Source organism: Lithobates pipiens, unplaced genomic scaffold (genome assembly GCF_037356315.1).
Source record: "Lithobates pipiens isolate NorthernLeopardFrog02 unplaced genomic scaffold, aLitPip1_a1.2 Scaffold_22, whole genome shotgun sequence".
NCBI lineage: Eukaryota > Metazoa > Chordata > Amphibia > Anura > Ranidae > Lithobates > Lithobates pipiens.
Window position 1 is genome coordinate 250,831,591 of NW_027507784.1, and position 20,240 is coordinate 250,851,830.

The 20,240-nt window shown below is 42.4% G+C and overlaps 1 protein-coding gene across 1 annotated transcript in view; it reads right to left on the bottom strand.

Moving 5' to 3' along the window:
- The window catches only part of SMG1 (SMG1 nonsense mediated mRNA decay associated PI3K related kinase), a gene marked incomplete in the record, with an annotated part of 420,057 nt that overhangs the window by 293,325 nt on the left and 106,492 nt on the right, over nt 1-20,240 (bottom strand). Inside the window, 4 exon segments of the mRNA XM_077448938.1 lie at nt 15,215-15,369; nt 15,460-15,624; nt 17,085-17,281; nt 18,850-19,049. Of these exon segments, the coding sequence (XP_077305064.1) occupies nt 15,215-15,369; nt 15,460-15,624; nt 17,085-17,281; nt 18,850-19,049 (717 nt within the window).

The following is a 20,240-nucleotide window of genomic DNA, read 5'->3' on the forward strand; positions in this document are numbered from 1 at the left end:
CCCTACACCTATTCTCTGTGTACCCCAGGGCTTCTTATATTCCGTTTCCTTGGGGGTCTGGGTTTGCTGAAGAGGACAACATTTTTTTTTGATTAAAGGAGTCGTCTTTGACAGAAAAGCCTTTTTCTTGTCTGCGATCCAAAATGGCCTCCAAGTCAAGGCCAAAAAGTAGAACCCCATTAAGGGCCCCCACCTCGAACCGTACCAGGCCGCATGCCCCTACCCATTTACCTGGGGGAAAAAAGCGTAAAAAAATAAAACATAAAAACAAACACACTAGACAGGTTTTCAAAGTAATTTATTAGGCAGCTCCGGGGGTCTTTTCCGACTCCTTTGCACTCTCCGGCCTCTTCTGACGGGCTACTCAGCCATCTTCTTCCAGCTCTTTTGCCAGCGGTGGCCCGGTCTTCTCTGTGCTCCTTCCCTCTTCTCCCGATGTTGACACGACACACTCTCCCCGCTGTAATACCACGTGTGAGGTCTGCAACGACTTATATAGGCATGGTCACCAGGTGATGTCATACTGTGACCTCGCCCCTTATGACATCAAGTCCCAGGTCATGCTGGGACTGACTTCATAAAGGGACGGGGTCACAGTGTGAATTCACCTGGTGACCACGCCCCACGCCTATATAAGTCATTGCGGACCTCGCACACGGTATTACAGCGGGAGAGAGAGTCGTGTCAACATCGGAAGAGAAGAGAGAAGGAGGACAGAGAAGACTGGGTCACCGCTAGCAAATGAGCAGGACAAGAGGCCCGGAGAGCGCAAAGGAGTCAGAAGAGACCCCCAAAAGTTGGAAGAAGACGCCCGGAGCTGCCTAATAAAATTACGTTGAAAACCTGTCTAGTGTGTTTTTTATTGACACGATGTACCCCATACTCAAATAGGATCTGGGGGCCCCCTTATTAAAGGAGACTCAGATTCCGATAAGCCCCCTGCCCGCAGACCCCTACAACCAACGGCCAGGGTTGTCGGGAAGAGGCATTTGTCCTCATCAACATGGAGACAAGGTGCTTTGGGGTGGGTGCGGCCGCATGGCGCCCCACTACCTCAAAGCACCCACCGCCCATGTTGAGGGCATGCGGCCTGGTACAGTTCGGGGGAGGGGCTCGCTCGTCCCCACCCCCTTTCCTGACTGGCCAGGCTGCGTGTTCGGATAAGACACCCACGCCTTACTTCGGTGTAGGGGTTCCCCTTAAAATCCATACCAGACATAAGAGCCTGGTATGCCCCTGGAAGGGAACCCATGCCGGTTTATTAGAGCGGTGACATTTTCCTATTTTAGCAAACACGAGATGTACAGTACCTTGTCGCCGAGAACCAGCGCGATGGGATCGCGCTGGAAGCCCATTCTTGTGTCAGGTACTGTAACAAGTTATTGAGGAGCAAGAAATTGGTAAAAACACACGTAACCTAAGAGTGTAAACGTGCATCACAAAGAGATGCAACAACCTTTTGCCGAAACCCATACAAATTCATACAAAAAAGGAAACTTAGCATTGACTCATAACCGCATATGAAGTATACATGAGGGGAAGGGGAGATGAAAATTGCTAAGACTCTGACATATATTAAATAAACCTTCGGGGACTACCTAACTTGCATTGTTAGCCATATCCAATTTTTTATTCCCCCTTTACTCTGACACCTGCATCAGCCCGCCATACCAGATCGAAGACTTCTAAAGCGCTTTATTCAACGGTTTATGAATCATGAGTTGAGGATTACTCTGCTTTTGCTTAGGGATTGGGAGCTGCACTGGAGCTAGATGACCACCGAGTTGAATGTTAACTTGTATAATATGTATTACACATGGTTATGTGGCTCAGAATAAAATTGAAAAAAAAAAAAAGGGACGGAAGTAATAAATGTATTAAAAATGTACCGGAAAATAGTTTAAAAAGTACAGTTACAGTATATATGTGTGCCCTTGTAAAGTTGCAATAAGCAGTTGCTGAAACATATACAAAATGATAACCTATGAACAATAACTGCATATGTATTCAGAGGGGGAGATGAACGGTACTGACAAGACTGACGGATATCAATCGAGGGCCCAAGGAGATTGTGTATTACATACTACACTCACCATCGTGTGTTTGCCGTGTCTTGTTCTTGTGGATAAGTCCACTCTCCCAGGTGGAAGATATGCAGTAAGCTCTAGAAATGTTGCAACTAAAGGTCTATATAAATGTGTGTTGTATAAGTACGCAGTTCACTGTTCACCACGTTTGATGGGAAGAGCAGAGAAAATGGGCAGATACTGAACCGGATGAGTATCAAATACAGGTACTTACTGAACTGCTTGGAGGGTGCTGCCCCTCCCCAACAAAGTGGAACTAGGCTCTGCATGAAAATTGTCTGGGTGGCGTATCCACAGACCTTACGGGGGGAAAGGAAGGGAGATAATGAACCAGAAAAGACCCCGCATGGAGAAATGTGTATGGACTATATAGGTATTCTGTAAAGAGCCTGAAAGGGTTGAGGACACTTCTAAAAAGGAAAACCAACCTGGGGGGAGGAAAAAAAATAGCCAACAAAAGACCCAATATGAGAGGCAGAACTGTAAAAAGGGACTGAGCCCAAAACTCCAAAAGAAAGCTTAAATAAAAGCACGGTTTAGAAATACTTAAAAGAGGGGACCAAAAAGCCCGGAAATAGCAAAGCAGGGGACTAAAGGAAAGAAAAAAGAAAAGTGAACCACTGGACAAATCTAGAGAGGATAACATCAAATTGCCAATGTGCGGGCAGATCTGGGCCAGTTGTTGAAGAAGGCAGAGGAGACAGAGGAAAAAACAGAAACAAGCCCAAGAAATAAAAGTTAAAAATACAAATTAAAACCCTTCAAACTGGACAGAGGGAAATGCTATACAAACTGGAAAATCAGGAGAACCAAAGCAGACACCTGAAATTAATGATCAGGGCACTCCCTGAAGAAAGAGGTGAAGAGTTGAAAAAAAATAATGAATAAAATATTCAACCCCCTACTGGGCAGAAGAGAAGAGGACTTGCAGATAGACCGAGTGCATAAGATTAGGAAACCTCCAAACTTAAGTGCAGAAGTGCCATGAGACATGATAGTAAGATTCCAATTCTATGAGGAGAAAAGCAGAGATATTGGGTAGTTTGAGAGGTAAACGACCATTAAAATATGAGGGGGCGAAGCTCCAAATCTTTCCAGATCTAGCTGCAGAAATACTGGACAGAAGAGTCCTAAAACCCCTTTTGGATCATATGAGAGCTGCAAATATTAAATATAGCTGGGGTTTTCCCGGCATCTCTAATAGCCCAGAAAGAAGGCAGATCAGAGAGATTAAAGTTCACAGAGGAGCGGTACCCCCCCTGGTGGAAGAAGCGTCAGACCTAGGGTATGATGAGAAAAAGGGGGGCGGAGGAGGCGGCCACACATAATGGGAGACAAACACTGCGTAGCTCAAAGGAGAAGACAGGCCAGTTACCTGGGCTGACAGTTGATGCTGCTGCAGCTTCCAAGTTAGAGCGGTATGCTCACACACCAAATCAAACACCCAAACAAAGTGTGCAAACGGGAGAGGGGCAGCAGCAGGCTACAATGGTAGTATAAACGGCAGGGAGGAAGAGCCAGGGCTTGGCAACAGAAACATCTGTGACAAGTACAATTAAAACAGCAAAAGTAGCAGCCCAAATAGCCACTACAGCGGTAGCAAGCGGAACAGTGGAAACACAGGAGTCTGATCAGTCCTCCCACAGAAAAGGATAATGGACAGGACACTGATATGGGGGTAGAGGCAGGAATTTCTGTAAAAGGAAGAGAGCCATCCTTAAAGGAAATCTTATCTGCGATTAATACATGCAAATTATCGTTGGATGAAGTATCAGACCAATTAAAACAGATAAGGGAAGATGTGTTAAATTTGAAAAATGAAGTACAGAAAGCTGTGGTCCGAATTACAGTTCTGGAGGGGAGACTCAGTCAGGTGGAGGATGATTTGTATCCATTGAAACAGGAGATGCAAGTGATGAGGGGGCAACTGAATATGTGTATGGATAAAATGGACAATATGGAAAATATGGAAAATACTATACGCAGGAAAAATATTAGGGTACTAGGCCTCCCCGAGAAAAGTGAAGGCAACAATCTTATCGAATTTATGGAAACATGGATAAAAGACAAAGTAGGGGGCGAGAAGTTAGAGATTTTTTGCAATTGAAAGGGCATACAGAATTCCCTTTAGGACTGTGGCGGGAAGAAGCCAGCCAAGACCTCTAATTATTCAACTCCTGTCCTATAGAGATAAGATAGTTATCCTTCAGAAAGCAAGAGAACTGAGCAATTTAGAATATAAAGGGGCGAACATTTCACTGTATCTGGATTCCCCCCCCCCCCCCCCCCCGAGTTGCAAAGACAGAGCTAAATTTATAGAGTGCAAAAGGAAATTGCAATATCTTAAACTAAGCACTACTTTATCCGCCACGTTTGAGAGTATCAGCATTGGGGGAAACGGTATTCTTTAATAACCCAGAAGAAGCCAAATCGTGGTTGGAGAAAAACAACTGTCAGATTCAACAGGGGGGAAAGATATGATACGAAGAAGATAGGAAGAAAGAGGAAGATTGATCCTAGATTGCGGTTCGGACTGAAGGGGAGTGTTCCCCTTAATTCTAGATTTTGTTTTTTTCATTTCTTTGTTGTTCCTTTTTTCTTTCCATCTCAATTATCTCCTCTGAAGAAGTGATGGCCAAGGTCATGAGGAGAGACTAACATGAGGACACTGGGGTATAGGTGCTCCTCACGTGTGTGTGTGTGTGTGTGTGTGTGTGTGTGTGTGTGTGTGTGTGTGTGTGTGTGTGTGTGTGTGTGTGTGTGTGTGTGTGTGTGTGTGTGTGTGTGTGTGTGTGTGTGGTTGGTGGGGGTATGGGTTCTCCTCTCCTTGCTGCAATGGGAAAATGTTGATTTGTAAATGAAGTAACGGGAGTGGGTTGGAAAGGAAGGGTAGGTGGGAAGGTTATATCACCCTGGGAGGAAAGAACGGTCACTATGGAAGCCCCGTAGATGAGCCCCAAGTGGGGTATGGGGTGGGTGGGGGGGAGAAGGGAAAGAAAAAAAAGGGGCGGGGGGGAATGTAGAGGTGAATGAATGTATTAATGATAGTGTGAGAAAGGAGGTTGTAAGGTTGAGGATGGGTAAGGGAAGGTATGGCAAAGGTCTGTTGAGTTCACAGAAATTATTAAAACACAAAGATGACGTATGGAATAGAAAGGAGAATGAATATGTTGGCTAACAAAAGGAGACTGAGAAATTGAGTTTAAATAAGGAACAGAGAAGTAATTGATAAATTTCACAAAAAGTGTTAAAATTTGTGCACGGAATGTAGTGAATTTAGAAATAATATGTGTGGGTGAAACATCTAGGGAGCACTGGAAAATAGTAGGGGGGAATACACGATAAAATACAGAGGATGCACAGTATGGATAATAGAATTAATAGGGATGATAAATTGATATTGAGATATCGGGTTTAAACATGGAATTGCGAAGTAAAGGGGGTAATTTCACTAAAAAAGGAGTAAAAATGTGTTCATGGAATGTGCGAGAGGTGAAAGAACAGTTGAAGAGGCGGGCGATATTTTCCATGGGTAGTACGGGAGGTTATGGGATGCTCTGTTAGCAGGAGACCCAAATGGACCAAGATACAATCAGTGTGTTAAGACATAGGAAATACAGGACACAATATCATTCCAGGCATACCTCTTATTCAAGGGGAGTGAGTGTCCTGATAGATCCTGGGTTGGGTCTATCCTGCAGACAGAGCATCATAGATGATAGGGGGGGGGGGGAGATATATTTTCCTTTTTTGTGGGATACAAGATAAAGTATGTGTGATTGCTAATGTGTATATTCCTCCGCCATTTAATGCAGAAATATTATGTGAGTTGATGAAGTTTATAATAGATAAGCCAGGGATCCCAGTTATAATAGCAGGGGACTTTAACATGACAATGGATCAAAAGATAGATAGGTTCCCACAGAAGGCAGGGAGGGACCTAATGGGTTATTTCAATTTTGTGAAGAAACAGGTTTTGTGGATATATGGAGGAGGTGGAATCCCTTGAAGAAGCAGTATTCTTGTCACTCCAGGACGCACTCCACCTTGTCCAGGATTGATATGGTGTTATGTAATGAAGAGGCATTAGGGATAATGGAGAAGGTGGAGTACGAGCCAAGGGGAATTTCAGACCACTCGCAGGTAACTTTCTCAATGACAATGGGGAGAAGATACAGTAGAAAGGAGTGGAAAATAAATCCCTTCTAGTTAGAGTTAATGGAGAATATGGAGGATGTAAAAAAGTTAATTTGAAGGAATTTTTGAGTATAAATGTAGGATCCACGCCCTCAGGAATAATGTGGGACACTTTGAAAGCCTGCCTCAGGGGGGTATTAATAAAAAAGATATCTCAGATTAAGAATAAGGCGATAGCTAAAGAAATAGCAGCAAAAGATAATGTAAGGGGGGCAGAAGAAAGGTATCTGAGGGCTCCATCAGGGGAGAGTTATAGGGAGTGGGAGGAGAATCAAGTAGAATATAAAAGACTTATATGGGAGAAACAGGAGAAGAAAAGGCTGTTTCAGAGGCAGACTTTCTTTGGAGAAGGGGAACAGGTGGGGAGGGTCTTATTAATTGCTAAGGCAAATAGTTCCTCTCCTATAATACCAGCAATTTTGGATAGGGAGGGTGGTATACGGAAGTCAGCCTCTGAGATAGCGGACGAATTTAAAAGATATTATGAGGAACTATATAAAAGTTTCAAATTCCAATGTAGAAGGGGAGATGCAGGAATTCTTTGGGAAAATAACATTACCCAAATTATCGGAGGAAGATAGGGAAGGTTTGGAGGCTCCATTGACTCTGGAGGAGTTGCAAAAAGTAACAGCAGAAATGATAAACCAGAAAGCTCCAGGTCCGGATGGACTGCCAATAGAGATCTATAAAAAATTTGGGGAAATATTACTACCTACTCTCCTGCAGGTTTTCAATGGAGCCTTTGACGTGGGGCAGTTGCCGCTATCAATGACTGAGGCTACAGTGGTGGTTTTGGCAAAAGAAGGGAAAAATCAGTTGGAGACTGCATCATATAGGCCTATATCGTTACTGTGTTCAGACGTAAAAATCCTGGCAAAAGTATTAGCAACAAGAGTAAAAAAAAAAAAAAATAGTTGCTAAATTAGTACATGAGGACCAAACTGGGTTTATCCCAGGGCGGTAGTATGAATGGGAGGCGAACTTATTTAAATATGCAGATTCCATCAGCAAATGAAGGAAATAGAGCAGTCATGTCCCTAGATGCGACCATGGCCTTCGATAGCCTAGAGTGGCATTATTTGGGGAAGGTGCTAGCGGAATTCCAGCTCAGGCCGAGGTTTGTGCAATGGATAAGACTGTTTTATACAGGGCCAAGGGCGAAAGTGAGGATAAACGGGGAGTGCTCAGAGTGGTTCCATTTGGAGAGGGGGACAAGGCAGGGGTGCCCACTGTCGCCCCTGCTTTTCGCCCTCGCAATGGAGCCATTGGCCATAGCCTTGAGAGAAGCGCAGGAGATGCAGGGTTTTAAAAGGGGTAACGAAGAGGAAAAGGTCGCTATGTATGCAGACGATGTGCTGCTGTTTTTGGGAGATACAGGGCCCTCACTGGTAGCGGCAATGACAATGTTAAAATTATTCGGATATTTCTCCGGACTTGAAATGAATTGGGAAAAATCTGTTCTCCTGCCAGTGGACCCCTTAAAAAGTCTCATTGCCAGGACAGGTATCCCAAATTAAAATAGTTAAGCAAATGAAATATTTGGGAGTGAATGTGACATCAGATCCGAGGCAGTATATAGCAGGGAATTTAGTCCCACTTATGACAAAACTGAGGCGTAAAATTCGAGTATGGAAAAACCTCCCCTTGTCAGTAGCCGGTAGGTGTAACTTAATTAAGATGGTGTGGATGCCTCAAATATTATATGTAATACAAAACTCACCAGTTTCGATTGCCAAACATTGGTTTAAGAAAATAGAGGAGTAGGTTTAGAGAATATGGAAGAATGGAGTGGAGAATTCGCTTACAAGCGTTGCAAAGACCAAGGGAACTGGGAGGGTTGGCGCTACCCAATATGAGGATACTATTTTTTGGCAGCCCAATTACAGTATATGAAAGGAAGTAATTTAACGGTAGAAGAGGAGAAAGGAAATGGCCCCCTAGTGAATGACACCCCGCATAATACAGTTGTGGAGGCAGTGGAGGCCGACTCTTTTAGGTCCAGATGTCCAACAGTTCAACTGATGGTAAAATACTGGGAGGTAGTAAAAGCAATGTTGGGATACAGCGGATTTAGGGAATTTTTCCCAGTGTGGGAAAATAAAAATTTAGTGGAAATTAGAAAAATGGGGAAAATAGAAGAATGGGATTGGAGGGGCATCCACTTCTTACCACAACTGTACAGGGAAGGGAAGTTTTCAGGAATTAAGGGTTGAATATGGACTACCCGCTCGCACCTTCTTTAATTATATACAAATTAAACACGCGTTGGAGGTACAATTTAGAGGAAGGATTTTGGAGTGGAGTAAGATGCCGGCACTTAGGAAAATTATAAATAGTAAAACATCGAAAGGAGTTATTTCAGATATTTATGGTTATATAAAGGGAATAGAACAAGAGGGAGGGATAGAGAGTGCAAAAAGTAAAGTGGGAGAGAGATGTGGGTTCAATGTCGGTTGAACAGTGGGAGCGGGTTATGGCATTGGGGGCTAAAGTTTCATTATCCCCATCACATATCATATCTCAACTGTATTTGATACATAGGTCATATTATACTCCCCTTAAGTGGTTTAAGTTTAGGAGAAGGCAGGATGCAGAATGTCAAAGATGTGGAGATCGAAGAGGGGATTTAATACACATGATATGGCGATGCCCAAGGTTATACAGATATTGGAAAGGAGTTATAGGGAAAATAAATCAAGTATTTGGGACATTAGAAGTAGAGGCCAAAATCTGTATAATGGGTCTGATAGAAAGGGAGGATGGGTTGGGGGATACTCATAGTGGTAATTAGATGTCTCTGGTAGGAGAGACTGAGTCTGAAAGAAATTGAGCTCTATCGGGCAGGGGTGGCTTTCCTACAAGAGACACACCTGTCCCATGAAGCAAAAGTGAAACTGTACTCTCCACAGTATCCAGTGTGATATTATGGTGCCTCGATGACAAATAAGGCAAAGGGTGTGGCAATTGGAATATGTAGAGGGGTCTGTTTTTTCCTGGAGGATGGACTAAATGATCCAGAGGGAAGGTTCCTCTTCCTCAAGGAGAAGTTAGTAGGAATGGAATGTACATTAGCGAATATATATTCTCCAAACAGAGGCCCAACAAGCTACTTAGGCGATGTCCTAGGAAAGCTGTGGGAATTTAAAAAAAGGACAGGTGATTATAACAGGAGGCTTGCATTTTTGCATGGATCCAGAACAAGACCGTACATCCCATGCGCAGGGTACGAGGAACATTTGTTTAAGGGCGATGACAACACCTTCCGTTAGTAGATGTGTGGCGAATACAACACCCTAAGATAGGGGATTTTACGTTCTATTGCCCTGTGCATGGGACGTACACGAGGATTGACTACTGGTTGATTGAACATAGGATGCTAGCTATGGTAATATCCACAAATATAGAAATAATCTCATTATCGGATCACGCTCCAATGTCCATGAAAATAAAGATACCAGAAGCCCAGAAACAGCTGTATTCATGGAGGCTTAATGAGGATCTTCTAGATAAGCAGGGGGAGGAAATAATAAAAAAGGAGTTAGAACAATTTTTTCTCTTTAATGAAACCGATGAGATCGCAAACACCCTGTGGGAGACCCATAAAGCCTATATAAGGGGAATCCCGATCTCATTGGGAGCCAGAAAAAAAAAAAAAAAAAAAAGGAGGGAAGAACTAATAGAAATATACATACTAGAGCAAGGGCATTAAAAAAATAAAATAAATAGAAGGCAAGACCAGGCTCAGTTGTAAGAATTGGTAATAAAAAGGGACAAACTAAACTCTTTGAGGGGGAAATGAGGAAAACTTAAAAATTGAGAAGATGGATATCAATGGAGAAATAAAAAACAGTAAATGTTTAGCAAGGATGCTAAAGGAAACCAAAAAAAAAAATAAAAAAATAAAAAATCAATGAATTTTATAGAAAAAATACAGAACAAAAAACATAAGATGATATACAACACAAAGGATATTGCGAGGGTGTTCCGAGATTTCTATGAGCGGCTGTATTCGGTCAATCAAAACCAGAAAGGACAACAGGATGTAGGCAAAAAAGAAAGAATACATTAAAAAAAAAAGCTAAGATTCCCCGGCTAGAAAAGGAAAAAACAATGGCTCTCAAAATGCCATTAACGGTAGAGGAGATAAAGCGGGTACTAAAAGGAATCAGCACCTAGAAAAAGCCCAGGGCCAGACGGCTTTACAACGTCATATTTACATATGTACATACTTTAACAGACTGGGAGTGAGGTATGAGATGAGCAAAGATGTCCTACCGGCCACAATTATAACCATTTTAAAAGAGGGTAAAGAGCACTTTGTGCTCAAACTATAGACCTATATCAATGTTAAATGTGGACACTAAGGTGTTTGCGAAAGTACTAGCAACAAGGTTGAAATATGTAATGTCTGAGTTAGTCCATCCCAACCAAGTGGGGTTTGTACCAGGAGGAGAGGGAAGGGACAATGGAGCAAGAACGCCTCCTGTCGATTGATGCCGAAAAGGCGTTCAACAGGGTTTATTGGAGATTCACGATGAGCATCTTGGAAGGTATGGGAATAGGCCCAAGGATGATGAAGTCGATACAAACATTATACAAAGGCCCTACAGCAGCCATAAAGGTCAATGGAACACTGTCAACCCCCTTTGGAATGCATAACGAGACAAGGCAGGGATGCCCCGTCTCTGTTATTGCTCATGCTTGTGCTGGAACCTTTACTGGCGATGGCATGGGGGAACGCAGACATAGGGGACTTCAACGTAGGAGAAGAGATACACAAACTAGCTGCATTTGCAGACATATTTTATATTTCCAACCTTCGAAATTTCCATGCCTAATCTATTAAAAGCTCTTAAAGAATATGGTGACCTTTCCAATTTTAAGATTAATCCAGGTAAATATGAGAGATTATATATATATATATATATAGATAGATATATAGATAGATATAGATAGATATATAGATAGATATAGATAGATATATAGATAGATATAGATAGATATATAGATAGATAGATAGATAGATAGATATATATAGATAGATAGATATATATATATACACAATATATATATATATACACAATATATATATATATATATATATATATATATATATATATATATATATATATATATATATATATATATATATATATATATATATATACACCCCCAATGCATTTCAGAGTCAGAAAAAAACTTTAATAACAAAATTAATATGGCAAAATAAGAAACCTAGAATAGATCTAACAACCTTACAGAAAGAAAAAAGCCAAGGTGGAGTGTACCAGACTTTAAAAAGTACTACGAGGCGGTTCTCTTAACACGTATGGTGGAATGGGCTAAATCAAAAAATGAGAAAAGATGGGTAAAAATAGAACACTCAATGCCAGACACAGCTAGGTAGAAATATTTGGACACCACCACAACACGGGGCACTAGGAGGAAATGCACACATACAAAGACACACATACAAGGAATGTATTTAGGGTATGGGACTTGCACAAACAAAATAAATGCCAATACAATTCCCCATTAATGGCCCTAAAAGAAAATTATTTAGCACCCGGGAAAAGTTCGATGGGTGGAAATTGGATTAAAAAAGACAATGTACAACTGCGAGATATAAAACATAGGGTGAACATTTGTTCACTACAAGAATTTAAAATGAAAAGAGATATGTTTGAAATGAATGAATGCCGGTACTTCCAGCTCAAGCACTTTGTAGCAGCATTACCACAACCGGTGAGAGGAGAAGATCTGACAGCATTTGAGCGATTGTAATCACGGAAAAAAGTACGTGGGGGCATTTCGCAGATCTATAAAAATCTCACGGAGGGAAAGGAGCTGGAAGTCCCAACATATATAAAAAACTGGGAGAGGGAAATAGGAAAAAAATTTAAAACTGGTACATGGATCATCAGTAAATATTGGAGTAGCGGAAATGAATTACATTATTAAGTATAACTAGGTGGTATAGAACCGGACATAGTAGGGAAATATCAAACGGGGCAAACAATGGAGTGTTGGAGAGGATGTAATCAAACAAACCATGGCCCATATCTGGTGGAGTTGTCCTAAGATCAGAATATACTGGAAGGAAATATTAAAGGAGATTACTAGTATAGATTTGCCCGAGGACCCATGGACATGTCTATTCCATGGGGTAGATAATCCAAGATTCATGAATGCCGTGAAAAATCTGATCCCGAAAAAATGGAAAGAAGCAGCTAGTCCAAACATAAGAGAATGGTTTGATAAAATAGAAGAGACAAAGCAGGGAAGGTCTTCGACATTGTCAAGAAGGTAGAGAGGGATTTACCAAGAGATGGGAAAAGTTTAAACTGACGGAAGAAATAGCAAGGTAAAAAGTGCTTAGAGATGGGGGGAGGGAGGGGGAAGGTAGGGGTTGGATAGGGGTAAATGGGGACTCTGGTATTCTGATAGGGAAAATGTTGTCCTTTTTTGTATAGTAAAAATTTGGAGAAAAAAGAAAAATTGTCATGGACGAGCCCCATGCTTTTTTTTTTTTTTTTTTTCTTAGAAGGGAATCGGCACGTTTATCCATGGCATCCATCAGTATGCCCATGTCCTCAAATGCCGAGCCAGTATTCCCGAGAAACCTGGGAAAATGTTGCATCCAACTTCGGCCTTTTGTTCCATACATGCGCTTTGTCTTCCTCCAAAGGAAACCTATGTGGATGGCAGAAGACTGGATGGTCTGGCTTCACTCTCTGATCGGAGTGCCGGGTGTTTGTCTAATAAGGAGCGGAATGACTGGAAAGTATCCATAAGTTCCTTCTGTAAGGAGACTAAAATCTCTGAGTTTTGTGGCTGCTTTACTTTACCCTGCTGGTGCTTCACTAGGTCCGCTAATGCAGTCCTTGCACAGGGTCTTGGTCAAGCTCTCTTAAACAGGGCCCCCCTTCCCCAAACTACAGTCACCAGGGGCAGGTGGAGGGAAAAAGAAAAGCCCCCAGGTAAAAGGATCTGGGGCCTCTACCCCAGCTTACCTGGACTGGGTTTTGTGGCTCCTGTTCGCGCCATCGCTGCTAGCTCCACCGGCTCCATACTGCAGCAGGAGTAGCCGCTCTGCTGTCAGTTTTTTTTTTTTTTTTTTTTTAACTCCCAGTCTCCTCGCCGCTGCCAAGACTGGAAGTCTGTGCCAGCCCGCCTCCCACAGGCTGGAAAGCCCATCGGCTGGAAGTTCCACCCCTGCCCCAAATGACATCGCCATCCAGACCTGGAACAAAAAACAGAGACCCGGGAAGCCCCAGCTCCATGCTCCAGGAAGGGGGTAGACTCGCGGCTGTCCCAGGCTATCGCAAAGTAGGGGAAGAAGGGCGGAGCTCCGGAGCATACCCTCCACCCGTCTGGGGGGATACCGGGACAGCCCAGAGGACCACAAGGTCCAATATGTAGAAAAGAAAGTTTTAAAGGTGAGCCATGCACCCACACACAAGACCTCTGCCTGGAGAGAACACAGCCCACCCACAGATCCTCGCATTTTCTCCATGGCAGAGGAAACACTACAACTGAGGTCATGGTGGAAGGAGGCTGAATTAAAAGGAATTTGCAGCGTTTCCTGGGAAGTTGGGTGGAGCTACGCTCTCTCCAAGTGCTGTCCTGAAAGACGCTTGGAGAAAGATTATAGCATTACTTTGTAAGTGCTTAGCACTTCTGCATAGCAGCACTAGAGTCATTGGTTTGAATCCCAATCATGACACTACCTGCCTGTAGTATAAAATATTCTCCCTGTGCCTGCGTGGGTTTTCTCTGGGTACTCCGGTTTCTTTCCATGCTCCAAAGACATGCTGGTAGGTTTATTGGCTCCTGCCTAAAATTTACATTAGTATGTGTATGTATGAATGTGAGTTAGGGATCTTAGATTCTAAGCTATGTGAGGACAGGGACTGATGTAAATGTACAATGCCGTGTACATTAAAGGGGCTACATACCGTATTTAGCAGTGTATAACATGCACTTTTCCCCCCCTTAAAAGGGGGAAAATCTTGTGCGTTACATCGATATAGGCTGCCTCTGAGGGGAAGGAGGGAACAAGTTCTGCAATCTGTGTACTTGGCTCTGCTCGCCATCACGAGCCCCTAGCGTTGAAGTCCCGGAATTGGACCTCTTATGTCCATCATAGGAGCCGAGCCAAGGGGCGGGACTGGGCGTGACTGAGCTGAGCCAAGTACACAGGAGATCCAGCTCTGTCTATCCCGGGGCATAGACAAGGCAGCAGATGGGCACGGGTCAGCCTGTAATTATGGTCAAGGCTGCATATGGGCACTGATTAGGCTGCAATTATGGGCAAGGCTGTAGATGAGCACCAATGAGGTTGCAATGATGGGCAATGGCAAGGCTGCAGATGGGCAATGACCCTTATTTTGCTTCAAAATTCTTTATTTAAAATAGATTTTCTTTTCCTAAAACCCTTACACACTTTCACCTACAGGTAAGCCTAGATTAAGGCTTACCTCTAGGTGCTGTAAATATCTCCTAAACCTACATGGTTTAGGAGATATTTACAATTCCCCGTACAAGGATTTCTTCTGTGCATGAGCCAGTGTACTCGGCACAGGCGCACTTTAGAAGGGTCACATGCCGTGACTGGCAAGGAAATCGGGGACATCGCTGGCTCCTGTGTGAGGAAAGTGACACATAATGGGCTACTATGCAATGCATAGTAGCCCATTATGCTTTGCGTTTGCAGGGAAACAAAGAGGAAGTAAACCCATCAGGGTTTACTTCTTTAAGGTGCGTGTTATACACCGATAAATACGGCAAGTACCTATAATAATAATCTTTATACAAAATTATCACAGAATAGGCAGGCTCATAGAAGATATTTGAAAATTGCTGTGGTTTAAAAAGGGTATATACAAGTGCACAGACTGAAGTGGTTAAGCAAAGCCATAACAACACACCTCCCATCGGCTTGCAGAGCTACAGAATTTATCCAAGAAAGGGTTTTGCCAGCAACAGCAGATGACCACACTGTAAGCCCCTGTATAGCTTCGGGACACTGAAGTTCACAGAGAGCCTCCACTACCATCATTACTGTCAACTCAAGTTCTGCGCCCTAAGAAAGAAAAAAAAAAAAAAAAAAACATTTGTAAGACAATAAAAAGCTCTGTCTGGAGTATTCCAACACATTTATTAAAACTCTTACCTGAGGTGCACTGCTGTTCTTCATCTCTGCAAGCAGGTCAAAGCCATGTCTAACTGTAACAGCTGGCTGCCCAGCCAACAAACCCACTCGCATAATGGCAATTCGAATTCGAGTGAGCCAATCTTGGCATGTTTGTCGATTAGTATAAAAGAAGGTCCTGATAACCTATGAATGGCAGAAGTAAGAATGCTTTAAGACTTTGGAACCATTAATGAAAACCATCAAATACTAAGCCAAAGCCTAAGGGCTTGTTCACACTTGACTAAAAAGTCTAATGCTTAACAAACACTCCTATAGCGTTCATATTGGCGTTAGACTTGCATTAATAAGCTTTAGTATGGGCGTAACGTTGACATTTTACAAGTGTCGAGTTAAAAATGCTACTCAAATACCCTACTACACTACAGTAAATGAACTAATCTTAATGCCCTGCAACTGCCTGCCAGGGAATTTGCGAGGCATTACCACAGACTTGAATGTAAAGCGTTAAAAGGCTTCAAACACCTCCTGACTCGACATGAGGCTTCAATTTTGACGCAACGTGATGCGCATGCTTCAGGTTTTGATAGTGTGAACAGCACTGTGTGCTGTCTATTGTATCTTGTGCATAGGCAATTTAACGCCTCTCAAATAACGGCTTTTAACGCCAGTGTGAACTTGGCCTTAAAGTTATTACAAAACACCACATTCAGTTTTAAAACAGAAATGAAAGGCAAAATATTAGTGTGTGTGTGAGTATATATATATATATATATATATATATATATATATATATATATATATATAAAAAAATGATCACATTCCCTCTCTGTTCCCAGCTGCATAAGAGCTGGGGGAGTAGAAACCGCTGCACACTTATCTTCACAGTGAAATGTTGTGCAGGGACTGTGTCTCAGAATAAGTTTGACCACTGTAGCAGAGCAGGCAGAGTTCCCAGCATAGCTAGAGAACTGACCATGGTGTGTCATCCTACTTAGTGTGATCAGTTTTTAATAGGAAAGCAGAGGGACTAGTAGCAACACCAGGGATTTTACACAAAAAGTAATGCTAGAGACTAGGATACATTTTCATACAACTACATGGTACAGCAGGCACGTATCAGGAATATGATATCCTGGATTTACATATTCTTTTATTAGTACTTTACAGGAGACCGAATACACAGCTTCCTGTAGCAACCATTGCAATCAAATCAGGAGATTCATTTTTGCTTTAACAACCTCCTGTAGCGTGTAACTTGTTTTGACAAATTGACTTCCTGTGAGGCTAGGTTCACACTCCTGCAGATCTGACTTGATCCAATTTTCAGTGCAATTTTTTCTGATGCTTCATTTGTTTTTTGTAGGAGACTGGATTTTATACAAAAAATTCTGCCAAAGCTTACATAAAAAATGCATGTGCGCCCTTTTTGGTGCATTTCTAGTAACGTCTATAAGGCTAACCTCATGCTACAACAGCACCAAAAGTACATTTCCCAATAAAGCTCAGCACTACATTGATGTGAACAGGGACCACTGAAATCAATGCAACTTCCATTGCATGGCAATTCTGGGCGACTGAAGCTGTACCTTGAAATCGCACTAGTGTGAACCAGGCCTAAAAGCTCTAGCCCTTTATCTACTAACCTTAGGAGGGGAGGTTAATGCATTGGCACATCCTTCATAGGCATTGTACATCAGTTTGTCTAGGTTTTCCAGATATTGGAGAAGGAGCACTAAACGTAATTGGTTGTTGGCATGTCCTTCATCATTCTCTGCAGTTGTCCACTGACTAACATCCTGGTCTGGATTTAGAGTGTGGGCTGCAAGGCTTCGAATAATGCCTGAAGAAAAAAAAAAAAAAATTTAATAAAAATTAAAAAAATTCAGTCAAAGTACATTTGCTGCAGACGACATTAACCGAATACCTGTGGTACAATGTTTTTTTATGTGCCCTGTTCTTACTTAAAAGGCCAAGCTCACCTTTAGGCCTCACGCACATAGGACATTTTGGAAATTCTCCTAGAAGCCTTTCATCCTGGCATCAAAAACACTTGGTGCTTGTAAAAGTGTGTAACACATTTAGGCTAGTTTCACAGGCGTTAAATCATTTCATTAGTCAGAATTACTCTGGCCATTGAAATGCATTAACGCTCAAGCGCTAAACTCGCCTAGCGTAAACACGCCATTAGACAGGTTTACAAGCATCACACTTTTTTTTCTGAAAAAATACTGTTGCTCCTGGACGCCTCTAAAAGCCCCTTCCAAAAGCCTATGTGCATATGGACACAGGCTATCATGCAGGGAAGTTTAAAGGCATGGCAAAAAAAACACCTGACACCCCTAAAAGTAGCTGCAACATCTTGTATGCATGAAGCCTTAATGAAAAAAAATAAAAAATAAATCACAAATACAAAACACATGCATTCTTTTTTTTCCCACAAGGCCCTGCAAAGCATTGGGCACACAATCAGTGGATTGCATGTGCAATGTTAGACTCCCACAGACTTGTCCTTTCTGGCAATACAGGTTTTCACGCAGAAAGCTAGAGGAAATGTAAATGGAATACAAATATGCTCACAGCGAACTTAATCTATTAGGAACTACAAGCCATCTGCTGCAGTGGCACATCGGACCGGTAGCTTATTCATTCAGTTCCCTTGGGTGGGTGGGGTGTGATTGGGGCCTGTTGGAACATATTATATGCTAAATATACGTGTAACATGTTCCAAAAAGGTGAACTTGGCTTTTAATCACAGCCATCAATTTAGCTATGGAAATATGCAACAGGTCTGCATTTTCCCATCCCACACTAGCAAAAAAAACAAAGCGCAAAACCTTGCCGCCCAGAATGGAAGATTCTTGTGCAGTGAATGTGGCAATTTTACTATGCAGGCATCGTCGAACAGTGGGTCCTTTTATCACGTTCTCAATTCAGATTCAATTCACCTCCTTATATTCCAGTTTAAGTAGAGACCAGTGAGGGAGGTGGAAGGGGAGATATTAGAACTCTGGCATGGTTCAGTTTAACCAGCCAAAGTGTGACTGCACCGTTAAATTCTAAAATTACAGAAAGCTAAACAAAACACAGAATAAAAAACATTTAGAAGCAAAAGGGTCGTTGGTTGGAATCCCAATCACGACACTACCTTCCTCGAGTTTGTGCGTTCTCCCTGTGCGGGTTTCCTCCCACACTCCAAAGACATGCTGGTTGGTAGGTTAACTGGATCCTGTCTAAATTGGCCTTAGTATGTGTATGACTGAGTTTGGGACCTTAGATTGAAAGCTCCTTGAGGGCAGGCACAGATTTGAATGTACAATGTATATGTAAAGTGCTGCGCAAATTGATGGCGATTATTCAAGTACCTGATATAAAATTATAGTAAACAGTACCAAAATATTAACAGAATACCTTCAATAGTTTGGAACGTATCTTGTGCTCTTCCTAAAGGAGTGCGTAATTTAGACAAGACCGTGAACTGAGCAGCCTCCCATACTGCCCACTGCCACAAGACTGCATCTGCCTTCAGCAGATTACGGGGAATGAGTAAAGCATCACGTTTATCAAGCCTCTGGCAGCTGTGAAATAGCCTCTCCAGCCAGTTGTCCTTTCTACAGAGAGGGAGAGAGAAACAAAGCTCAAATAATGTGATTTTTGTACGCATTAAGTTTTATGGAGTTTTGGAGAAATAGAATAATTCACAAACTGTTGGGTTATAGTGCTGCCTACAGAAGAATTTAGACACTGGCAAAAAAACAAAAAAACAAAAAACAAAAACAAAACAGTCCTAGTGGTATAATCCCTCCTAGTCCCAGCATGCCTCCATTTTGGTGAAAAACAGTTTAAAAGAACATGACCATTGACACAGATCACCAAGCTGAATTTTATGGCAAGTACAAAAATACAATTTTCTTGTTCATTGAGGGACACAGGATTTTAGAGACTGTAGTAACTACTGAGGTGGGCATCAGAAAAAAACAACATACCGGGGACGGTCAGTAGTTCAGAGGGCTCTCTGATGGTCCTTAAATGCCCAAAGATGGCACCATAGGAGGCCTAAACATCCACTTTGTAAAATTTGGGGAGCATGTGAAAAGACCAAAAAAACTTTGAGAGGGATGCTTAATGCTGAAAAAACCAAAAGGCATTTATAGAACTAAAGAAAAAGTAGACCTAAAAAATAGATCTGATCGACTGAAGTGTCGGCCCATTCCAATGGAAGCAGTGGCTGTATGGTAGACACATAGCACAAACTACAGCCAAGCAATGAAGGAAAGATTTCCTTCCAATTTACTGGAGCCGACAATGGGAGAGAAGAACAATGTCCTATCTGAGGTGAGAGGCTGAAATTATCTTAGAGTATACATACATATTATATATACACACGTGTGTGTGTGTGTGTGTGTGTGTGTGTGTGTGTGTGTGTGTGTGTGTGTGTGTGTGTGTGTGTGTGTGTGTGTGTGTGTGTGTGTGTGTGTGTGTGTGTATACACACATAACCATGTGGCATTTTTCCCCATTAGCTGTTCACAGCTGCACCATGTGATCCCCCTGAAAATGCTACCTTGCAAAACGAGTGAAGAATTTGGTACCTTCTTTCATGATCATACCATATGCCACCTCTCACTAGGCTATTGGTTCCTGCTGCCATCATATCCAGTGACACCGGAGCCGGGAGCAGGGCTGAGTCCTGCTGCCTGTGTCAATGGATGCAGCTGCAGGACTCGAAGCACGCCTGCACAGGTGCTCCCTACGGAAATAGTCTCTCCGCAGGGCACTCGCCCAAGAGGAGCGCCACTGGGG